At 41.9% G+C, this 24,475-nt stretch overlaps 1 protein-coding gene across 1 annotated transcript in view; it reads right to left on the bottom strand.

The window, feature by feature from the left end:
• TRIO (trio Rho guanine nucleotide exchange factor) overlaps positions 1–24,475 on the bottom strand; it is a 5,137,669-nt gene that overhangs the window by 4,322,980 nt on the left and 790,214 nt on the right. Inside the window, exon 8 of the mRNA XM_044065600.1 lies at positions 14,098–14,229. Coding sequence (XP_043921535.1) covers positions 14,098–14,229 — 132 coding nt within the window. The remainder of the gene's footprint in view (positions 1–14,097; positions 14,230–24,475) is intronic.

Raw genomic sequence — 24,475 nt, 5'->3', positions numbered from 1 at the left:
TAGTGTATTGAGCCAGCTATGTATCTGAGGTATTTTCTGCAAGATTGTCTAATTGGGACATGCAAGTATGCCTCTTTTAGGTCCAAAGTTACAAGCCAAGCCTTCTTGCCCAGCATGGGCAGAAGCTGCTGCAGAGTCAACATTTTGAATTTTGGAACGTCCAGAAATGTGTTTAAAACAGACAGGTCCAGTATTGGTCTCCAGGCTTTGTCCTTTCTGGGTACCAAGAAAAGTCTTGAGTAGAATCCTTGTCCCTGATATTGCTGTGGTACTCGCTGAATTGCCCTCATGTCCATGAGGGATGAAACTTGCTTTTGTGCCTCTGCCCATTGATTGTGTGGCAAGTATGGCATACCTTTTGCCCTTGGCAGGGTGTGAAAGTGGAACCTGTAGCCCTGAGACACTATATTCAAGACCCATTTGTCCTGGGTGATCATGTGCCAATTTTGTGAAAAAAGTGCTAGCTTTCCCCTAAGGGGGCTGCCAAAAGATAAGTGCTTGGTGCTGGCAGAGGAAAGTCATTGGGACCGTATCTTGTAAGGCTGTGATTTGTCTTCTCCGCTTTTGGAGGTAGAAGCACCCCATTGTTTAGGCCTGTATGATCCCTGGGGCTGGGATCTGCCTCTGGGGTGTCTGTATCTGCCTCTGTGGCCTGTCTGACACTGGAAAGAACCAATTCTTTGTAGGCCAGTTCCTGCTAAATCTGGGTGGCTGCACCTGTAAGAAATCCTTAACTACATAGATTTTGCTTTGCCCTCCATTTTCTTCAACAGCTCTTCTGCTTTAACACCAAAATATCATGCTGTAATGGAGCATCTAATAATTTTGCTTTAACATGATCAGACAGATTAGGAAAACAGGTAGAGTCTTGCAAACAATGAAAAATAAAAGGCAGCTGTTGCAACACAAAAGCGACGCTTGGTAGGTGGTAAATCCTTTATAAGCAGAAAACTCCAAATCCAGAAAAATACAGACAATATTCATCCAAGATAAAACAGTGCAAGCAAACACAGCAGTATTAAGCGCTTTTGTCTGGTAGATGACTTCCTCAGAATACAAAATACTGAAATTAGCACCTGTTTAAATACATTGCTTACCCAATCACAAATAAGCTGACATCATTTCCCTCATTAACAAGGCTGCAAATACTTAATGCAAGCCAAATATAAAACAATAATACATATAAAAAGTTTAAAACATCCCTAAACAATATATATAACTAAATAAAAAAACATAGATTTTAATTTCAACAGAGAAGATAAAGAAATTCTATCATTTAACCCAGGAGCATGATAAGCATCAAGCCTAATTTGCCATTTGAGTTCTACAAACTCCAAATACTCATTCAAGGGTCCACCACGAGGTCCCAGATCTACCTGTTCCAAAATAAAGAACAGGAAGGAATGGGTAGGTTCACTAACCAAATGTTTATATAGTGCATTCTTTTCATTTTTGTTTCTGATATCATATAAATGTTGATAAATCCTTAACCTTAGGGCATTCTTAGTTTTACCTACATAGAAACTTGCACAGAATCTACACAAGGCCAAATACACAACCCCTTTAGTGTAACAGTGCATCCTTTTTGAACTGGAAATATATCCAAAGTTTTCGAGCTTGATTTTTTTCTCTGTCCATAACATAAGGGCATTGGGCACACCTCCCACATTTAAAGATACTACCATTGTGGATGTCAAATTTTTGCCTTTCAAACAATCCTTTAAGGGAAGTGTCTCTTTTGTAAACCACTTGCGGTTCAATACCAAATTTCCCTGATAATTCAGGGTCAACATCAAATATTTTCCAATATTTGGAAATACTGTTTTTAATGTCATAAAAATTGGACGTGTAAGTAAGAGTAAGCACCCGTCCAAAATTTAAAGGTTTACAGCCATTATGACTTTTGGTGGACACCTGCCCTAGTAGTGCAAGAAAATGACCATTCATTCTTTTAGTCTTAACTTCATTAAAAATATCTACGACAAAAGTTTCAGGGTACCCCCTCTTACAAAACATGTTTTTTAATGTTTCACATTCACTAAGAAAATCCACAAAGTCAGACACCATTCTGGCCAGTCTTACATACTGGCCCTTAACTAGGGCTTTTTTCTGGTGCAATGGGTGTGCGCTTGTATAATGCAATAGTGAATTTGAATAGGTAGGTTTCCTATATAGTTGTGAAACAAAACAATTGTGTTCAAAGTCTTTCTTGATGGTAACATCTAAGTAATTAATCAGTTCTACATTGCTATTCATAGTAAACTTAAGAAAACTTGTAGTTCCATTAATATAGGTGAAGAACCTCTTCAGGTCGTCCTCACTATCTTTCCAGAACAGGAATATATCATCTATGTATCGCCCATACAATACCCATAAAGTCCTAAATTCCGAGTTGGTAACAAACAGATCCTCCCATTGTGCCAAGACAATGTTGGCAAACACTGGAGCACAGCACGCACCCATTGCAACACCCTGTTTTTGCTTAAAAAGATGCCCTTCAAAGGTCACAAAACTATTCTCTAATATTATTTCCATACATGTTCGTAAAGTCAGAATGGTGTTATGATTAAGTGTTGAATTGGCACATAAATAGTCATAAAACCATTCAAGGCCAATTTGATGTGGAATAACTGAAAAGAGATCACAAACATCAATAGTGGCTAATATGTTACTATCAAAAAACATATCCTGTTTAACTTTAGTAAGAAAGTCCCATGAGTCCCTAATCACAAGACTACGTGAATCTAGAATGTTTTTGGTCATACTGTCAATGAACTTAGCAATACTATAAGTTTTTGAGGCTTTTGCATCCTCAATTGGTCTTAATGGTGGGTCTTCCCAAGGATTTATGAATTTTTGGTATGCCAAAAATTGTGGGCGTTTTAGAATGGCTTATAAGCATATAATTATGGGTTTCTAAGGTAATATGCCCATTTAATAACAGCTGTTCCAATTCCAGGTCAATATTACGATATGCTATATTAATCTCATTTCGTGAGACCTCAAGACAGACATCACTATACAGAAGTTCCATCATCCTGCTGTTACAATCAACCACATTCATAATTACCACGCCCCCACCTTTATCAGGTTTCATTATTCTTATGTCACGATGCTCTAAAATTTCACTTAATAGTTTTCTCTCATCACAGTCCAAGTTAGCTTGACCAGGTTTTTTATACTTGTTCACTAATAAGTTCCTGATATCATCTTCACATAGATTCTCAAACAGCTGTACTAGGGGGTGTGATGGGGGTAAAAAAATACTAGGCCTACGTGTATCCAAATGGCCAATAATAGTATTGTTATCGTGAAAATATAAGGCCAAATTAAGTTTTCTTGTAAATAATTTAAGTTGTATAATAGAATCAGTGAGCATTCCTTCCTTAATGGGAACAAAATTAAAGCCCTTGGAAAATAACTCGGCACACCTGGTGTCAACTCGGACCTGGCTGTAGTTATAAATGTTAAAATCACAGTTATTATTGCTAATAACATTAAGTACCAGACCACTATTGTTGTCATTGTCAAAACTGTTGTCAGGGTTTATCTCCTGTATGAACCCCATCTCCCCCTCCAGGAACCCATCCCAGGGTTGTTGCCATTCCTGTAGTAATCCTGCCTCCCCTGTCTCTGGTTCTGTAACCTCTCAGACCTCCATAAAGGAGGTTGTTCTAAAGGGGAAACATTTCCACTATTGCCTTGTGCATGCTCTTCAATTTCATTATCCTCAGTACAAGAAATGTTATTAACAGAAAAACTTTGTTGTCCCCTCGGTGGATCTGGATATGCTCTACCATTCTCATAGTCCACCTTATCCCTTAATTTCCTTTCCTTCCTAGTCTTTAATTCAATTAGTTCGGTGTCAACATGATTAAACAGCATGATCAGACAGATTCTGTTCCTTTAACCAAGCATGCCTCCTAATGACAGAACCCGTAACAGCGGTCCTGCATGAGGCCTCCAGAGAATCAAAACCACATTGCAATGTATGCCTTCCCACTTGTTCAGTTGCATGCAATAAATCCTGCATTTCCTTGTTTTCTGCATATTCAGAATTTAACATTTTCTGTTTAAGCAGTGACATTAAGTATTGCTGATATTTAAGCATATGAAATTGACAATTTAAAGCCCTCACAGCCAAGGTAGCAGAAGTGTAAACCTTTTTCCCCCATCTGTCCAGTGCCCTTGAATCCCTATCAGAGGGGATAGGGTTTTTTGCAGTGGAAGCCTTGACCCCTTTGGGACCCTGAGAAATAGTTTCTGGGTCAGCAGCAGGGTTTTTATAAAGAAATTTATGTGAATCTGGCACCCTGCAGTATCTCTGTCTGGCTTAACAGGTGCAGGGGGTAAAGAGTCAGGAGACAGGCCAGACTCTGAAAATACATCTACAATGTCTAAAACAGGGGGGATAGCAAGAGGCCTGTGTTGAGGTAGTAAAAGAAAATCTCTGAGCCTTTTCTTAGATTCTGAGTAGTCTTGGTTCTCCCAGTGGAAGTCCTCCCTCATGGTATGCAGGGTTTCCCCAAAAGAATAATCCTCAGGAGTAGAGGCTGAAGGGATAGATTCTTCAGCATCAGAATCCTCACAGGGAGGAAGAGAGTATTCCTGTTCATAAGAGGAATCAGAGGAAATGGAAACCTGATCTGAAGATTCATATTCTGTCTCTTGCCTAGGCCCCTTATCAGGAGGGGGATGGGAACCCCTGATCAAAGCAATTAGGTCTTCGGCCATTTTGAGCATCTGTTTTTTAGGCATGGAGGCCTGTCCATGGGCTTGCTGCACTTGTTTCTTTGTCTTTAGTGGTGCTTTAGTCTTTGCCTTTGAAGCTGTAGTCTGTTTTACATATAACTGTGTAGGCCTGAAAACACCCTCCGAAGCCGATGCCTGCTCAGCGGCTCCGGACCCATCTGAGGGAAGATTTTCCAAGTGTCCAATACCTTGAGTTTCCAGCGGCCTAGTCTGCTCCACGTGGGAGTCGGAAGCAGCCTGCGGCTCTGAGGTAGCGGACATCAGGGGCTGCAAAAGCGCCTCACTGAGAACTGGCGACTGGCTTAGAAGCCTCATCAGTTTTGGACCTCGGATGCTTGTCCTTTTCCTTGCGTTTCTTGTGAACTGCGGTAGTCAGATGGCTATCCGACGACATTGTGTAATTAAATCTTCGGCCAAAGTATTGAAATGCAAAATCGTACTGACGCTTAATAGTGCGTTGGTTAAATCTAGCACAAAACCTGCAATTAGCAACGTCGTGATCAGGGCCTAGGCAAGGAATACAATAAGAATAGAAGTCCTTATGAGGTATTTGCTTCTCACAAGAAAAACAATTAACTTTTTCTGACATCGGTCTGGAGCAAGAAAAAAGTTTCCCCAACGGGGTACTTAGCTTTAAATGAAGACTTAGGATCTGAAATTTGAACACAAAAATCTCAGGAGTTGGCCGACTGGCACTTGCAAACTGCTTCTGCTTTGGGCACCGCGCGGCAAGAAAGACTGAAGAAAATGGTGTCTGCTGCATCTTTTATACCCCTGGCGTACTGACATCAGAAAAGAGGTGACAGCAACCGACGCCGGACCAAGACTTTGGAATTCAGGCCGACTGCAGATAGCCTGCCAGCAGGATAACCCAAGAGTAATGACTGCAACAGTGAAACACGATGAACATCAGGTCAGCTGTAGCTATCCCAAAAAGACAGATTATCCACAGGAGCATCCAAATGTTTGGCATTCATTTTTTTTTTTTAAAATATCTCAGAACCCACAAACAAAATCAGTGAGAGGCAGGGGGAGAATGTGGAAGAATTAGATAGTGGTGCAGATTTAAATAACATTGTAAACAGGGAATGTTTGACATCTACTGAACATGGAAATAGTATTTTAACAAAATACAAAGGCATTTTTAAATCTTTCCAAGGTTTTAATATTTTTAAATTACACGCTTCTTGAGATTGATGAAACTTTCTTTTACTCTTTCTAAAAAAGATTTTAAGTTTATTCCCTCATTTAAAGTTGGTTTAGTAGATATTATTACACAATTAAAACTTATTACCCAGAAGTTATATTTTCAATTAATGTTTCGGGAGCAATCAGCCACAGGGTATGATGAAGATAAAGGAAAGTTAGAAAGAAAGTTGTCCTTTGGTTCAGGCATTTGAGACTATCTGTACTGCAGACTTGTACACAACTCTGTCAGATCAGTATTCTAATAGAAATAATAGGAAAATGTAGAATTTAACAGAGTTTGAGTTAATATAGATACTTAGAAAAGATGACACTCTTAGGATAATGAAGCCTGATAAAGGTGTGTGTGTGTGTGTGTGTGTGTGTGTGTGTGGGGGGGTAGTAATTTATAACAAGATGGATTATGTCAACTCAATGTTTAATCTCTATTCTGATGAAACTAGATATCAAATACCTCTAGAAACTAACTGTTTTGCATACAAGAAAATATACTTGCTTATAGAGGATGCACTTTTACAAGGTGTCATTTCTGAGGAACTTCTTGATTTTTTTAAGGGTAGACCATCCATTGATTGCTGTGGCATTTGGTATACCAAAACTACATAAAGATATAATAACCCTAAAAGGTGGGTGCTGTATATCTGCTAATGGTAATCCCACCCACCCCCTTAGGTATTTTCATAAACAGGCTTTTTAAAGGTGTTTTTTATTCTGTTCAGTACCTTTTGAAGGATTTTTGGGACTTTTTAACCAAAATTAACAAGAGCTGGTATTCAAAGTTGTTTTTCCTACAACAGACGTTATTGATCTTTTTACATCTACCCCTCATGGAGAGGGTTTAGAGGTGTTTTATGAGGCAATTAGGGCCCTTATGAACTTTAATGATACAATGCTTAATTTCATTATGGTAGCTATGGAATTTATTTTGAAGATCATTTTTTTTTGTTTGAGGGTGAATAAGCAAACTAAATAGGGTGGCAATGAGTGCCAGCTGTGCCCCCATAATATGGTTTTATATGTTTGGGAATACAAATATGTATTTAACTCAAGTATTCACCATATTGGTCAGCATATTTTCGATTCCTGAATGATATATTTGTTTTACGGAAAGAGAGAAATGAGCAACCATTTGCCTTTGTTAAATATCTTAAAGGGTTGTGCCCATATTTTAGGCTTACTTCCACATTGTCTGAATTTTCTATTATTTAGATGTCACACTTTATACAGACATTCCAAAAGGAGTTTTTAGATCTGAAATGTTTAGAAAGGCAACATTTTCAAACAATTATTTAGATTATAAGTTGCCATCCTAAGTCTACAAAAAGAAATATTTTGAAAGGGCAATTAGCAAGGGCAGCCCGAATGTGTTCAGATGTAACTAACTTTAACCTTGAAATGGATATCATTAGTAAAATGTTTGTAAATAGGGATTATCCCCTTGACATGCTAAATTCTATTAAGGAGAAGGTTTTAGCAGGTTGAGGATCGAAGTAAAAACTCTTACTGGACTATTCAAATTCAAGAGATACCATCAAAAAAGGCTCATCGAGGTCCAGACATGCTGGTAGTATGATCATACCATCATGTAATGGAGGGAAAGAGATTAGAAACATTATGGTAACCCTGCTATTTCGAATATTCTTGGCAGTGAACCTCGTTTTTAGAACCGGTAAAAATTTCAAGTACCTTTTTGAACATTCAGTTCTTCTTTTGACTTTGAATTTAAAGGGTATGACAAAGTGAGTTATGTTTAAGCAATGTCCTTATATTTTAGATTCAGACTACAATTTTAAGTACCAGTCATAAGATCAGGTTAGTAAAAGGGAATTGTAACACAAAAGGGCTAGTACACATTACAATGTGTCAGACATGTGGAAGCTATTATCAAAGACAACCAGCCAGTGATGCCACCAAAATTTTTAATAAAAGCACAGCTCTAACATCTCGGCTCTCCACACAAGCCTTCAAGCAGTAAAAATACATCAAAAGAACTTGCCTCATATAGTGTGTTCAATCAAGCAATTAATTCATTACACAATTAAATCAAATATTTCCAATTAATCTCTTCATTAAGACCATATGGATACAAAGTATTAAATTTCAAAATATATAAAGACTCTTTAGTCAAAAGCAGTTTTTTAAAAAACATTCATCAAATACTGACACTTTAATTTTCTCTAAAACAGTACCCTGTAAACCTTCACTATTACTATTGTGAAAACATTCCAAATGGGTAGCTATAGAACTTTCTTGTTTCTTATTAATATCTCTTATATGCTCTAACATTCTGACCATAAAGGCCCTTTTAGTTTCTCCAATATAAAACAGATTGCACGGGCATTTAAGTGCATATATAACTCCTTCTGTGTTGCACGTAAAAGTGCACCATGTATCAAATGGAACATTATTAATGTAGTCAAATTTATTTACTACATATTTGCAAGCCTTGCATTTTTTGCAACAAGAAGTGCCTAGTGCGAGTGTATTTAAATTTATTCTAACATCTGGGGGACTAAATTTTCCTTTAAAAATAAAATTATGTACATTTCTACCCATTCTATAAGAAATGCCTAATTTAGCATTTAACCAAGAAGAAACATTTTTCAAGGAACTCAAATAGTTCCAAAAATATTTTATTACTTGAGAAATTTCAAAACTAAAACACCCAAATGTAGAAACAAAATAAATAGATTCTGAAGGTTCTTTTGAAGCCGTTTTATGTGGAGCCGTAATATAGGAATTACATTGTATATTATTTACAGCGGAGCCAGAACATAACCTCTTCCAGCTTCTCTCTATTAAATTCCCATCATAGCCCCTATTCTTCAACATATCCACAGTTGCTTGTAATTATTTTCATAGATCTCTAATGTTATTACATAATCTAAATACCCACAGCAACTCACCATAAGTAAGTGCTTCTAAAGTATGTGTAGGATGACAACTATCCGTATGTACAAAGTATGTGCCCTGATCAAACTTTCTGTGGACAGTAGTATGTAAAGTTGTCCCATCTATTATACTTATACCTATATACCTGTATCTAGATTTTGTAATAACATTAGAGATCTACGAAAAGAATTACAAGCAACTGTGGATATGTTTGAGAATAGGGGCTATGATATGAATTTAACATAGAGAAGCTGGAAGATGTTATGTTCTGGCCCCACTGTAAATAATATACAATGTAATTCATATATTATGGCTCCACATGAAACGGCTTCAAAAGAACCTTCAGAATCTATTTATTTTGTTTCTACGTTTGGGTGTTTTAGTTTTGAAATTTCTCAAGTAATAAAATATTTTTGGAACTATTTGAGTTCCTTGAAAAATGTTTCTTCTTGGTTAAATGCGAAATTAGGCATTTCTTATAGAATGGGTAGAAATGTACATAATTTTATTGTTAAAGGAAAATTTAGTCTCCCAGGTGTTAGAATAAATTTAAATACACTCACACTAGGCACTTCTTGCTGCAAAAAATGCAAGACTTGCAAATATGTAGTAAATAAATTTAACTACATTAATAATGTTCCGTTTGATACATGGTGCACTTTTACGTGCAACACAGAAGGAGTTATATATGCACTTAAATGCCCGTGCAATCTGTTTTATATTGGAGAAACAGAAACGGCCTTTAAGGTCAGAATGTTAGAGCATATAAGAGATATTAATAATAAGAAACAAGAAAGTTCTATAGCTACCCATTTGGAATGTTTTCACAATAGTAATAGTGAAGGTTTACAGGGTACTGTTTTAGAGAAAATTGAAGTGTCAGTATTTGATGAATGTTTTTTAAAAAAACTGCTTTTGACTAAAGAGTCTTTATATATTTTGAAATGTAATACTTTGTATCCATATGGTCTTAATGAAGAGCTTAATTGGAAATATTTGATTTAATTGTGTAATGAATTAATTGCTTGATTGAACACACTATATGAGGCAAGTTCTTTTGATGTGTTTTTATTCCTTGAAGGCTTATGTGGAGAGCCGAGACGTCAGAGCTGTGCTTTTATTAAAAATTTTGGTGGAATCACTGGCTGGTTGTCTTCGTTTGTAGTTTGGTTTGTGTTTTTTTTCATGTGGAAGCTATTATGTTGGAAAAACAGAAACAAAGTTAACTAGAATATAATATTACATATAATATAGAATATATGAACATCTATATGCAATTTCAAAACATAATGTCAACAACTCATTATACAAACACTTTACAATGCCAGGGTTTTACCAAATTTAAGTTTGGTATTTTGGAACAGGTCTTTATATACAAGAGTTTGTATTAGAATATTTGATTGTTCTGATGAAGTCTCTGTTTACAAAGGACGAAAGTGCTTACTGTGTTCATTTTAATAAATAGTGTTTGGTTTTTAAGGGCTTTGAACTTACTGCCTTAATACTTTTAGGGTATGGAGCTTATGGTGTAGCTTCAACAAGGTACTAGGCTTCTTATTTTACAGGTTTTGTTTTTCCGGTGCTTAGCCAACATTTGGTTTGTTATTATTGGCATTAATGTCAGACAAAGTGAAGAATAACACCTCTTCAAACAGCCAAACGGTAGCCGTTCTGAAGACGCATCGCAACCGCATTTTATGGAGTGATGAGCAACCTGGGAAGTGGACCCAAGAGCTAAAGCTTACCCTTCAGAATCAGGAAGATTAGACACAGCCTTAGCTAACAAAGAAAAGACAGCCAAGACGTACCCGGTTATAAGGGTGTGAAAATGAATAGCCTGAAATGACAAGGTGGCAGCAGTATACACTTTTTACCCAAACTTTCCATCACTCTACTGTCATTATCTGAAGGAAGGAGCTTACAAGAGGGCAAAAGCTAAGAAGGCTGATCAGTCAAGACTGAAACCACAAAAAGATCAGCAGAAGGACACAAAGACTTGCAGTCCCTAGGAACCTTGCAGAACCCATCAGGTTTTCTGGGGGCTGAGGGGTGAGAGTATGGAACTATAAAGGCAGTAAAGGAGGTGTCCAAAAGCACTGCCAAAACAGGAGTAGCTGTAGATGGCTCAGATGACTCAATTTGTAAAAGTTCACAGTACCTCTTTCTGCTGTCAGAAACCTGGGAGCAATCACATATGAAATAGTCCATCATGTGAAAAACAGTATTCACAAAGACAGTTATTCAAGGAGGAATCTGGATTCAAGGAATCTTTTTCCTCCAAGCCATAGTCTAGAGGAGAATGGATTTGAGAGGAGTAAGCTAGAGATTCCACCCCAAAACTTAAGATCTCTTTCGATGGAATCCTGTTCCTTTGACCTCTTAAGAAGAGTGAGAGACCAAATCCTGCTATTCACATGACAGATCTTAACCAGTAGAAGTAATATGCTTTGTTTTTTGTTTTTTCTCAAGAAAGACATCTGTCTTAACTCTTGGTAGTTCAGTCCCGTGACGAGATTCAATAAGCAGACCAAGAACATCCTCCAGGTCTAAGATACACAAGGAATCCCCCTCAGAAATAATCAGCTGTGGTTCCCCCTCAACGTCCAGAATGGACATCTGAAAATCTTCTGAGGACATGTGAGAACTCTGATCCAAGCCTGCCTCTGACAGGGTCATGGCAGAAGGATACAATGCAAGCACCGGACAGTCTTCAGGGCTTTAATCAGCTTCTAGAAAAACGTCTGGTGGAGGCTCAACAACAACATGATCAGACAGACTTCTTGACCTTTTTATTAGAAGATGACTGTCCCTTTGGATAGAAGGATTCTGCCAAAGCACCCTGCGGCAAGAATTTGAGACTTTTAGTCCCAAGGTATATGGAGAGCGAGAGAGAGAAGATGAGCAACTACAGAACATCTTGGAAACGAACGCTTGGACAGAGCACTGTGTAGGTCACAGAAAGCACCTTGGAAAAGAAGACTTTGACCGTGAAGGTCTTTATGGGGACTCTTCCTCCCACAATGACATCTTCCCTTCCTGGATGATAGGAACACAAGTAAGCAATAAAATGTAAAACAGATGAAACCCCAATGGGGCACTTATCTGAAAATGACTTGGCAACAAGCACAGCAGAAGGCCATTCAGACCAGTATTCGATAATGGTGTCTGGTACTGGTGGCAAAGACACTGAGTATCTGTATTCATATGTCACCTTTATGCCCTACACAAGGGGAGCATGTCATTCGGCACCTATAAGATCTAATGGCTCTGATATACTGGACAGTGGACTATCTTGGCAAGAGATCCCTTTAGGGAAGAATACTGCAACAATGACATTGAAGGATAGCTTACATTTGCCCTATCTCCAACTTTTTCTAAGGACTTTGCAAACCAATATGTACACAGTCCTCTGGCTTGAGCTGAAATGACTAACCTTTCATCTTTTGGTTACATTTACCTGTCCTTATCCATTCACACATCAAACTTGATCAGCATGTGAGCTGTTCCAGCAGTTCTCTATACCCGCTACTATAATTGTATTTTTTTCCAACTGTTTTTCCCTTTTTCTCTGATCATGGTCTTCATAATTTTTGCTCTAATATTTTTGAGCACTTCCTATTGTCAACTGCTTTGTCTCTTTCTAGTTTGATTTCCACTCCTACTTTCTGAAATGTTTCTGCTAATCTTAACAAAAATGTTACATTAGTCTTCTTTTCATAGTGTACAACTTTAACTACATTGGGATCTGATAAGGTCAACAAATATGTAAGCAGTCCCAGTTGCAAAACTAGATATACACAGTCAATTTCAAGGAGGCCTATACCACCTTCAGACAGATACAAATAAGCCATGCACTGTTTTTATATACATTAGATAAACATGAAGCTGTTGCCTTGCTTTTTTGTCCAACTGATCCAACATTGTTAGGACAGGAAAAACAAGCTGATTTAAACTTTGTTCCTAGAAGACAAGGCTATTTTCAACATTCCTTACTAAGCTTTGTCGTCAGCTGTTCATGGTTTACTGCTGACCCTCCATCTTTTTCCAGGTGCTTATAAAAACTTGAACAAGAGGGTGTGTCTATCACATCTGCCACTAATCTCACAGGCTGATATTTCTGATACTGTTTGATATTTAAATTTTCCTGCTATAAATATTAGTTTTGCATGTTTATCAACCCCAAATGTCATCTTGAAACATTTTAACCATCTGTAACTGCATTTTTATTTGCTTATCTGATGAAGTATACAGTTTAACAATCTTCCACAAAAAAGTAGATGAGATGTCACTAGGGAAGAGTGGTTTCTGGAAGGTAACTTGTAACCATACCAAAGACACAGTGGGTTAACGGGGAGGGCAAACCAGCAGTGGCAACTTTGGAATATTCTACTTTGATTTTTAATCCCTGGTATAGTACATAGCCCTTTATCATGACTCAGCTGTAAACTGGTTTGCCACTGTTTCATAATTACCGCTACATAACTTATTAGTGCAGGGTACGTTCTATTTATCTGTAAGATAGCCATAACCCATAAATGTGTAATGCTCCCAAATACTTTCTGTAATCTATCCAGGCAACACTTGGGTTCAGTCATTTTTTTATAGCTTACTGTGGCTTTCTCACCCTATGTCTTTACCCACTGATTCGTGTACCTACCTTTCTTTATTTTCATAATTCTACTTAGCCACTCTGCTAGACCAAGGTTTTTTACAATGGCTTCCTGTCACTTTTGTACCATTTCTAACTTGTTCTTATAATGCTGAATGCTCATCTATTGCTTAATCTTTAAGTCGCAGCACATGGGACATTTAGAAGCCATATGCAAATATCTACACCTGCTAAGTAGTGTTACTCTGCATCAAAAGGTACTCACTCTTGTCTAGAATTAGCTCCTGCACACCACAACTATTTTTTTTCCATTACTCTTATTTGTGCTGTACTGAATCAGTACACCAAGTAAAAACACCGGTTTACAAAAATGCATTACTAAATTACAGACATGTAAATGTGGAAAAAAATCAACAACTTGATGGACCTTACAAATTCTCTAAGAGCAGTAAATATTTTACTAGTTATTTCTTACTAGAACATTTAAAACGTGAGACTAAAGTACAAAAAAAAAAACATTATAATCTCAGTTGTAGGCAGCATTTCATTAGCTTCTCAAAACAATGAAATAGAAAACAGTAAATTGCAAAACATTAAAATGTGAACCATAATTCAGTAGAGGTTTATGCAATCCCTACCTCAGAGTATGCCAGAGTGATATGTTCATATAAACCTTGATGATGATGAATAGAATCTTCCAGATCCTGAAGTTCAGACGGAAGGTCAACCTCACTACAGGCTTTGCACCATGCATCCACATTGTTCATATACTAAGGAAGCAAATAAAACAGGTACTAAGAAAATAAAAGGTTACTATATGAATATGTGCATAGAAAAACAATTACACTGGTAATTCACATTTGAAGCTCTCTAGAGAAAACAAATGCACTAAAATATAGATGCAGGCAAAGCAACCAAATAAGAAGTTATGTACCTACCATAACGTTCCATGTTAGTTGTCTTCTCTCGCCTTCTTTCTTGCTTGATGGGTTCGGAGCCGATCCTCGGCTCCGACTCGGCACTTGCTTTAGCTCGAGAACTCCTTTTACCAGCTCGAGGCAGCCCCATATCCCATGATGCAAGGCAGTAAGTACCCAGATCTTGTTTGTTGACAAAGGGCAATAACACCAAGCATAAAATACTTCCCAAAGGAAGAAGAAACTTACAGATGGAAAAAGGACCAGGTCTGAATGGTCTTTAGCATAATAGTTTCTTATACAAGGTCTGTCCAGGCCAGGGGGAAGGAGGGAGGGTCGCAAGAAAGAAGGCGAGAGAAGACAACTAACATGGAACGTTATGGTAGGTACATAACTTCTTAATGTTAAGTTGTCAATCTCGCCTTCATTCTTGCTTGATGGGACCGTCCCTAGCACCTCTATCCTGGGTGGCTCAATGGAACAAACTCTTGAGGACTGTAGAGCCAAAACTGGCTCTGTCCCTGGAGGCCAAGTCCAATTTGTAATGGGAAACAAAAGTGTGAGGAGTGGCCCAAGTGGCCGCTGCACAAATAGTGTCCAAAGGCAGTCTAGCTTGAAAAGCTGTAGAAGTAGCTAAACTCCTAGTTGAATGTGCTTTAGGTTTTGAGCACAGCTGTTTTCCCCTGATCGTATAAATTTCAGTGATGACCGAAGAAAGCCATCTGGACAAAGTCACTTTAGAAACAGGAAGGCCTTTTTATTATCCGCATAGGAAACAAAAAGTTGATCAGATTTTCTAAATTTTTGTTCTGTCCAAATAATATCTAAGCTGACGGTGGACGCCAAGATAATGTAGTTTTGTTCGGCTCTATCTGAAAAGTTAGGGAAAAATACAGGGAGATCAATGGATTGATTCAGATTGTTCTTTGAAGCGACCTTAGGTAAAAAGGATGGATTGGTTCTCAAAGATACTCTGTCTTTGTGAAAAATCAAATAGGGGGGTCGAACCGAAAGAGCATGAAGTTCAGACACCCTCCTGGCAGATGTAATAGCCACTAGGAATAAAGTTTTCCAAGAAAGATATTTCAGGGAACAAGAAACAGCTGGCTCGAAGGGGGGAAGAATCAAGGATGTCAGCACTAAATTTAGATCCCACTGAGGAGGAGGATTCCTGATTGGAGGCTTTAGTAGGAAAATTCCTTTCAAGAAGGCCCTGCAGAGCCTATGGGACATAATATTATGATCTGCTATCCCGACATGAAAATTAGAAATAGCAGCCAATTGAACTCTGACTGTGGAAGAAGAGGAGCCTGCATGAAAAATCTCTGCTAAGAAGTCCAGAACTGCCTGAACAGGGGCAGTAAAAGGATCAATATTTTGGGCCTTAGCCCAATAAGAGAAACATTTCCATTTGCTTGTGTAAATCCTCCTGGTAGAGGATTTTAGTGGAGCTACAATGATGTCTCTAACTGGGTTAGAGATCAAAGGAAGCCTGGCTAAGGAAGGAAGTGGAGCAACCATGCTGTGAGGTTGAGAGAAGGGATTGACCGGTGCAGCTGACCGGATTGGTGAATCAGTAGATCTGGCACTGGGTCCAGATGCCACGGCTGCACCAAAAGGTGATGATGGAGGAACGGGAACCAAACTTGTCGAGGCCAGTAAGGGGCAATGAGAATCAATTTGGCTCTCAAACGGTAGCTTTCTGGATCACCTGAGGGATCAGAGGAAATGGAGGGAAGGCATAAAGAAGTCCCTGGGGCCAATCCTGGGTCAGAGCGTCTCTGGGGATGGCCTGATAGAGGGAAGAGGCTGAAGAAGTCTGGACATTTGCTGTTTTGGGGAGTAGCAAAAGATCGCAACATGGACGACCCCATTCCAGAAAAATCTCTTCCGCTATAGATTGCTTGAGAGACCACTCGTGAGGCATGAGGATAGCTCTGCTCAATCTGTCCGCTATAATGTTGGTTTTCCCAGGGATATGCGTTGCTACCAGAAACCGATGAGAGGAGATCGCCCATTGCCAAAGTCTGAGCGCTTCTCGACACAAGGGTAGGACTTGGTTCCGCCCTGTTTGTTGATATACCAAACTACAGACATGTTGTCTGTGTGGACTGCAATTGTCCCTACGGGAAGAAAGTCGTTGAGGGCTTGCAACGTTAAAAGCACTGCTCTCATCTCCAGGACATTTATGTGCAGATGGTACTCGAACGGTTGCCACGTCCCATGAACCATCCTGCCCTGATAATGACCCCCCCCACCCAATCAGGGAGGCATCCGTGGTGACAGTGGCTATCGGGACGGGGTACAAAGCACCTGCCTTGGTGAACCTGAGACGATGTGATCCACCAAGCAAGATGTTGTTTGCATGTCTGTGTCACCAGAATCTGGTGACGCATTGGGAGTTGCTGGTATGACCACTGTGTGAACAGCATCCACTGAAGGAGGCGCATGTAGAATCGAGCCAGGGGAAGAAGAGTAATGGTGCAGCCATGAGACCTAATACCTTTAGAACCATTCTGGCCTGTACTTTCTTGCTGGCCAGAATGATCCTGACATGAGTCTGAATGTCTGAAACTCTTTGTTCTGTAAGGGTAGCTGACATCCTATGACTGTATAAGATTGTGCCTATGAAGGTAATTGACAGCCAGGGCGATAAGGATGACTTTTCAAGTTGATTGAGATGCCCAAATGAGAACAAAGGTCTATTGTGTAATCCCTGGCTTGTATAAGCTGATGCCTGGTGGTGGCTGACAGGAGCCAGTCGTCGAGATACGGAAACACCTGGAATCCTTGACGTCTCAGGTGAGCCGTGACCACTGCCATGCATTTGGTGAACACTCTGGGGGCTGTAGTGAGACCAAAGGGCAGGTCTCTGAACTGGAAGTGACTGGACCCCAGCCGAAAGCGGAGAAATCTCCTGGAGCGCCTGTGAATTTTGATGTGATAGTACGCATCCTGAAGATCTATTGAGCACATCCAGTTGTCCTTCTGTAAGAAGGGCAGAATTGACTGAAGAGTGACCATTCGGAATCTTGTCTTCCTGACAGACTTGTTGAGTCTGCTGAGATCCAATATTGGTCTCCAGTCTCCGCCTTTTGGGGACCAAAAGAATCTTGAGTAGATTCCGGCTCTGAATGGTCTATTATAACTGGCTGAATGGCTCTTTTTGCAGTAGTTTTGCGATTTCTAACTCTGCAATTTCCCTTAGACCGGTGGTACATCTGGAAGGGAACCTGAGGGGAAGGGACTTTCCTCGAAAGGAATTATGTAACCCTTGGATATGATCGACTGTACCCGTCTGTCTTGAGTGAGGGAATGCCAGGCTTCTGGGTACAGTGATAATCTTCCCCCGACTGCCTCCAAGGAGGGACAGCCGGGCAACACCTCAGGGATGCTGAAAGGGCTTATCAGAGAGAGGCTCCCTGTTTCCCTGGTTCTTTGGACCCCCTCTGCCTCTAGAGCGGCGCCTGTTGTTGTTACCCCTCTGCCTCTAGGGGTAAACTGACCACGTGAATCCGGCGTGACTCCTTGGGATTTACGGAACCACATCTTCCCACCCTTCTGTCCTTTGGGATAAGGCCTAGAAGGGGTGGAAAACGGACTCCAACAGCAGAAAGAGTCTTGCCGTCCTGCTCACACCTGGTCAAGGTTTCCTTCACCTGAGGGCCAAACAAAGCTGAGCCATCAAAGGGAGAATTTGTGAAGGACGCCTTAAAGGGATCCGAAAAATCACAGAGCCGCATCCAGGCTTGGCGCCTAAGAGCCACACCTGTGCCTGCGGCTCTACTCGCTCCATCCGCAGCATAAGATATTAGCCGCATGGAGGAGTTAGCAATGGAATTGAGGGTTCCTAGCTGCGAAGCAATCTTTTCTTGAGCCCCTGCAGCTGTAGGATCCTGAACTACTTCTCCCAGCTCCTTCAGGATATCTCTCTGGAGTCTGGTGAAGTGACAAAGATAATTCAGCGAACGCATAGCAAAGGTCGCTGAGGAAAACATCCGCTTGCCGCACCTGTCCATGGTCCTAGAGTCCTTATTAGGAGGATGGACGGGCACGGAAGGATCTGCAAGTTCCTTTTTGGTGGCCGCAGCCACCACCATGGCATCAGCGGGAACACCCTTGGTAAGGAATTGTTTGTCACCGGAGCAGTGATAAATTTTGAAGGCCTCCTAGGGACTGGCTCTACAGAGTCAGGAGCTGCCCACGCCTTTCGTGCAATAACCTGCATAAGGGGGTCGAAAGGCGGAGACACCCAGGAGGTGGAGGGCCGAGATCCAAACGCCTCTAGGTATACTGACTCATCCTCAGAGGGATTGTTGGTGGGCCAGTTTCCCCTCTGTTTTAGAAGTTCTAGGATGTCTGAGAAGGAGACATCCTCAGAGGGGGATCTAGGGGATCCCTCTGACTCATCAAAGTCAGTATCCAGTGACAGACTCGGGGAGTCTACATGCTTCCTCTTACAAGTCCTCTTCCTAGGAGGATCTCCCGAAACATCAGGAGAATCCTCGGAAGAGGGGAAATTCCCAATGGGGAAACCTGAGGCGGAGGATCTCTGGGTCCTGTAGCAAGAGAAGTGGCAGAGATGTCAACAGGTACAATAGAGGGAGGAGCTACGGGAACAGACTGCTGACTGATACCAGTGGCCAGTACACTCTTCATCACCTCAAATGCTCCCTCCCAGGCAGTTCCGAGAGAACCCGCTCCAAGAGCTAGGAACTCCAGGGACCACCGCAAGGGAAGTCTCCGAGGCAGATGTAGGAGCCGAGCTAACCAAGGCCGAGGCTCCAAGGGGGAGAGCGGGCTCGGACAAGGGTCCGATGCCACTCACCCCCTCGGAGGAGACCATGGAAGCCCGACCACCAAATCCCTCTAAGGAAGAGGAGATAAGAGTAGAGGCTGAAGGAACAGAAGGGGGTATCCGTCCTCCAGCCGTAGCAGTAACCATTCCCGAAGACTCCAACTCCAAGCTCTGGGGTAGAGTTGAAGGAGGAACTGTAACTGGGTGTGGACCCACAGTCGTCTGTTGAGACGGACTGTGTAACATTTGGGCCAGTACCTGTGACTTGAGTAATCTACTGACCACTCTCTCTAGGTCATGATCTGACAACCTGGATGACCTTGAAGATCGGCTCCGATGGCTCCGTTCCGATAGAAGAGGCGGCCGAGCCGACAGTATCGGCTCCAAGGAAGGAGACCTCGACCTCTTCCTGGAATGAGCCGCCGGAGCCGATACTATAGATCCTGTCGGAGCCGACTTCTCAGAGCCGACAGGAAGCCTCGATGTATCGGCTCCAGCCGGAGCCGATACAGCCACCAAAGTAACGGTGTCGGAGCCGATCGGAGCCGACACCGATGCCTGTGCCACATGGGTGTCGGAGCCGATCGGAGCCGACATCGAAGTGGTCAAAATAGGTTCGGCACCGATAGCCATCGGTGCCGAGCGCTTTGTAAAGCCAGAATCGGCTCCAGCCGGAGCCGATCTCGACTCAGTACGAGTCGGAGCCGAGGCTGCAGGCTTAGGAACAGAAGCCTGGGCCTTGGAAACTCTTGCTGGTTTTGATGGAGCCGACTTAGCCGGAGAGCCCTCCGGCTTAAGAAGGCCCCTAAGAACCAGTTTGTTATGTCTCTCCTGCAGGACTCTCTGGCTGAAGGAGTGACAAATAGCACAGGAGTCCTGCAGGTGAAGAGGGCCCAGACAATACAGGCAAGAAGTGTGACCGTCTGTCAGAGACATCTTCTGACAGCACGAGTCACACTTCTTAAAACCTGAGACCCTCTCCTTTGACATGGTGCCGAAAAACACACACACACACACACACCAGTCAAAAATTAACTTAAATAAATACCAAAAGGTATTCTACAAAACCAATACACACACCCTAACAGGGGGGGGGGGATGGGAAGGGTTTTTTAAGATACACTAACAAAAAATAAAGGAGACAGGGAATTTCTGTCAGAAAGGGAATAATATAAGTTTAAAACTATCAATACAAGGTTTTTTTTTACTAAAAAGGGGCTTAAAACTCACAAAAGTGAACAACTTACCAGGAGCTGGTAAAAAGAAGACCTCCCAAGCGGCAAACGAGATCTGGGTACTTACTGCCTTGCATCATGGGATATGGGGCTGCCTCGAGCTGGTAAAAGGAGTTCTCGAGCTAAAGCAAGTGCCGAGTCGGAGCCGAGGATCGGCTCCGAACCCATCAAGCAAGAATGAAGGCGAGATTGACAACTTAACATTATAGCTATTCTAACAAGTTGGTAAACTAAAATCCCTTCAGATTACAAATCTTAATGCATGCTAAGTAAATAAATATCAACTGATAAGAATTCACATGCTTTAAAACCCACCTAAGTGGAAACAATGAAAAGTACAGCTTTGGGCTGTGCTGCATTTGCTAACTGGATATCACCTGTAAATGGCCAAATGACAGATAAAGTTAAGATGGTTCCCTGGTTTAAAGATATGAAGTCCAGACTGTGACTCAGAGCCAGAATTCACTTAGGTTCATAGGTTTATACTAGGCTATCTGCCCAAGGGCATTTATAAGCCTAGCCCAGAGTTTTGTGGCTTTCGCCACCCCTTTAGTTTGAAGGATGCTATGCCCATTATTTTGCTGTGCCTCTGTCAAGCAGTGACACTGAGGTAATCCCTGGGGTATATCTGCGATCTCCCAACCATTGGTCAAGATTTCTCTTGAACAAAGCCAGCGAGGTGCTCTGCCTCACATGTACCGGGATTTTGTTCCACAGCATAGGGAGTCTCTGGGTGATGAATCTGTCCCTCCAGCACGTCCTATTAATAACCGTGTCAAGGTTTAAGTCTCTCGCCCTTGTAGTTCTGAGGGATCTAGATTTTTTGAGGTGAAGCATGTTCATCAATTCCGGGTTGGACATGGCCTTGTATGTCAGGCACAGGTCGCCTCTGAGCAGACGGTAAGCGACTGAATAGAGCTGGAGTTCCTTCAGTCGGGCAGCATAAGACATATTTTTGAGACCCTTTATCCTTTTGGTGAGGAACTTTTGGGCCTTTCCAGTTGCTGCAGGTGTCGGGTCAGATACATTCCGAATGGGGCATTGTACTCAATCATTGGTCTGATGAGTGATGAGTACAGGGGGACGATGACCTCCCTTGATCTAGATGTGAATCCCTTCATGATCAGGTGGGCAATGTAGAAGGTCTTCCTAACTACTTTGGCAATGTGAGTGTCAAGCGAAAGGTTACTGTCAACCTGGGTCCCCAGATCCCTGATAACCTCTTCTGTGCTTAGTGGATTGCCACCTATATGGTAGCTAGGGGTAACCTTGTTTTTCCCTAAGGGTATGACTATGCATTTTTTGGCGTTTAACTTTAGGCCATGGCTCTGGCACCAGTTATCCGTTTCTATAAGACCCTTCTGAAGGATATCTGTGTCAGATGTGTTCTCGACTATGGCCCAGTTTGCAGTCATCTGCAAACTTTGTCAGCCATAACCCTCCTGTGTTTGCTTGTACTTCTGAAAAGTAGATGCCGAACAAGAGTGGGCCCAGGACTGAGCCCTGTGGGACACCACTTGTGACAGGCTTTGAGTCTGACATGGCGCCAGCAACTCTGACCCTGTGGGTTCTGTCACTTAGCCAGTTTGCAACCCATCTTGTGACGTATGGGTTTACATTTAAGCTGATGAGTTTTTCAATGATACCTGAGTGGGGTATTGTGTCGAAAGCCTTTGCCAGGTCGAGGTAGGCTGTGTGGACTGCCTTTCCCTCATCAATGGCCTTGTTGACTGTTTCAAAAAAGTCAACCAAGTTTAAAAGGCATGATCTGCCTTTGACAAAGCCAAACTGGGTTGGATCCAAAGTCTGCAAGTCCCCTATGTCTTTATTTATGAGTTCCATTATGATCCTTTCCATAGCTTTGCAGATCAGGCTTGTCAAGCTGATGGGACGGTAATTTCCAGGGTCGGTGGAGGCACCACCTTTGTGAAGTGGGACCACAGTTGCCGTATGCCACTCCTTGGGTACGTATCCTGAGGTGAGGCTAAGATTAAACAGCTGCCCTAACTGCGGGTTTAATTCCTCATTGAGTTCGTGGAGCACACAACCGGGGACACCATTTGGTCCCATGGATGCTGTGTTTTTCGCCTTGGAGAGAGCAGTTCTCACCTGAGCGTTAGAGATGTTTGGGGGGCTACAATCCTCTGGTATAGATATCTCTCCTTTTGGGGAGGGGAGTTTGCACTGAACCTGTCAGCCAGTATGTTGGCAATGTCTGTAGGTTCAGTAATTTTTACATCATTTTGAACTAATTCTGAGCATATCTGGGAGTTTCCTCCCAGGTTTCTAACATAGCTAAAGAAGGCCTTATGATTGTCTTTCGAGTCCTTAGCGACTTTTCTCTCAAAATTTGCCTTGGATGATTTTGAGAGATCTTAGTTTTTTACTTATAATGATCAAAGGTGTCTTCCCTTTTAAGGATTTTGCTCCATCTTGTAGTAGCTTCCTCCTTTTGTTGTAGAGCTTGTTTATGGCTGGGGTCCACCAGACTGGACACTTGCCTTTGGTACAGAGAGTCTTTGTTTTGTTTGGGATTGCCTGAACCATGCAGTCCTGTAGGTGCTGGTAGAAGGCATTTGTAAGTGATTTAGCGGCTTGAGTAATGGTTTCCGCAGGCTCGGGGGCCTTAAAAGAGACCACACTAGTCTTTAGAAGTGTGAAGTCGGCTTTTGAGAAGTTCTTCACTGTGGTCTTTTTTATCTCAGGTGGGGGCGGGATGTGGACCTCCAGTGAGATTAGTTTATGATCTGATCTCACCAGTGAGGGGTATACTTCCGGTGTTGAACATTGTGACCCCATGTTCGTGATGATGAGATCTAGCATGTTTTCTCCTCTTGTGGGGATGGTGACTAGTTGTTCCTTGGCATTTGAGTTTATGAACTCTAGGAACCTTTGGGCTAGAGTGTTGGAGCTTGAGTAGTGATCCCAGTCTATATTCGGGTAGTTGAAGTCACCTAGTATGATGGTGTTTGGAGATACATTTGTCCCCTCCAGTGTTTTCAGGAAAGCTATGCGAGGTTCCTGAGTTTGAGAGGGTGGCCTGCAACATGCTACAAATTGCAGAGCAGTCTTGCCTATGGTTAATTGCACCTGGATGGTCTCCGATGCATCGTGCGTTGCCACCAACCTTGAGGTGTGGGTGTCCTTGATGAATATGGACACTCCCCTCCTTTCTTGGTGTTGTCCGGATTTTGGGGCCGGAACGCATGATATGAGGTAAAACATGATAGTGCCGGGGTGCTCTCAGGAGCCTTGAACCAGGTTTCAGTCACAGCACAGACATCGATGTTCTCCATACTGAGAAGGGCCTCGAGTGCGTGCATCTTGAGGTTGAGACTTCTGGCATTGAGCAGCATTACCCTTAGTTTTTTCCTTTTTTGTGTTCTAGGGTGGTAGGTTTAGAATTTGAGCCTTGCCTAAAAAAGGCACTATGGGGGTGGCAAGAGCCTTTGCCAATATCCGGAAGCCCAGGGATGACAGGTGCAAGCCGTCCCTTGCGAAGCAGCGTGGCTTGTCCAGCATGTCATCCCAGGCAGACAGACATTGGATCCCCTTTGAATGACACCAGAGTTTAAGCCAATTATTAAAGCTGATCACCTTGTCTCTGTATTGTGGCATCATTCTTGGTGAAGGTAGGATACTGCTCAAGGTCAGGGTCATACCTGCCTGGGCTACATAATCAGAGAGCTCCTCTATGTCTCTTTTCATGTAGTCCAAGGAGGTACGTCTCAGGTCGTTCACACCAGCGTGGACAATGACTGAGTCATACTTGTACCTGCTGTTGAGAGACCTGAGTGCTTGCGTTATGTGGCGGATTCTAGCGCCCAACAGGCAGCTTACTGTGACCTTCTCCTTACCCAATCTGGTGAGCGGGACGTCAGTGTCTGAGACTATGGAGTCACCAATGACTAGTGTGTCTGGCATTGTGTTTGGCCTTAAGGGCTGTGATTGTTTGGCACACTGACTATATGGTCTGTGTGTTGCATGTGTTGTGTCCTGAGGTGGCGGCAGTTTGGGTGTCTGCTTTGGTGGCCTCTGCTGTTTTGGTAGATTTTTGATCAGAGCC

Source organism: Protopterus annectens, chromosome 3.part0 (assembly GCF_019279795.1).
Source record: "Protopterus annectens isolate FY-2018-M chromosome 3.part0, PAN1.0, whole genome shotgun sequence".
Classification (NCBI taxonomy): Eukaryota; Metazoa; Chordata; order Ceratodontiformes; family Protopteridae; genus Protopterus; species Protopterus annectens.
Note: the sequence above shows the minus strand (reverse complement) of the source record. Positions and strands in the feature narration are given on the sequence as shown.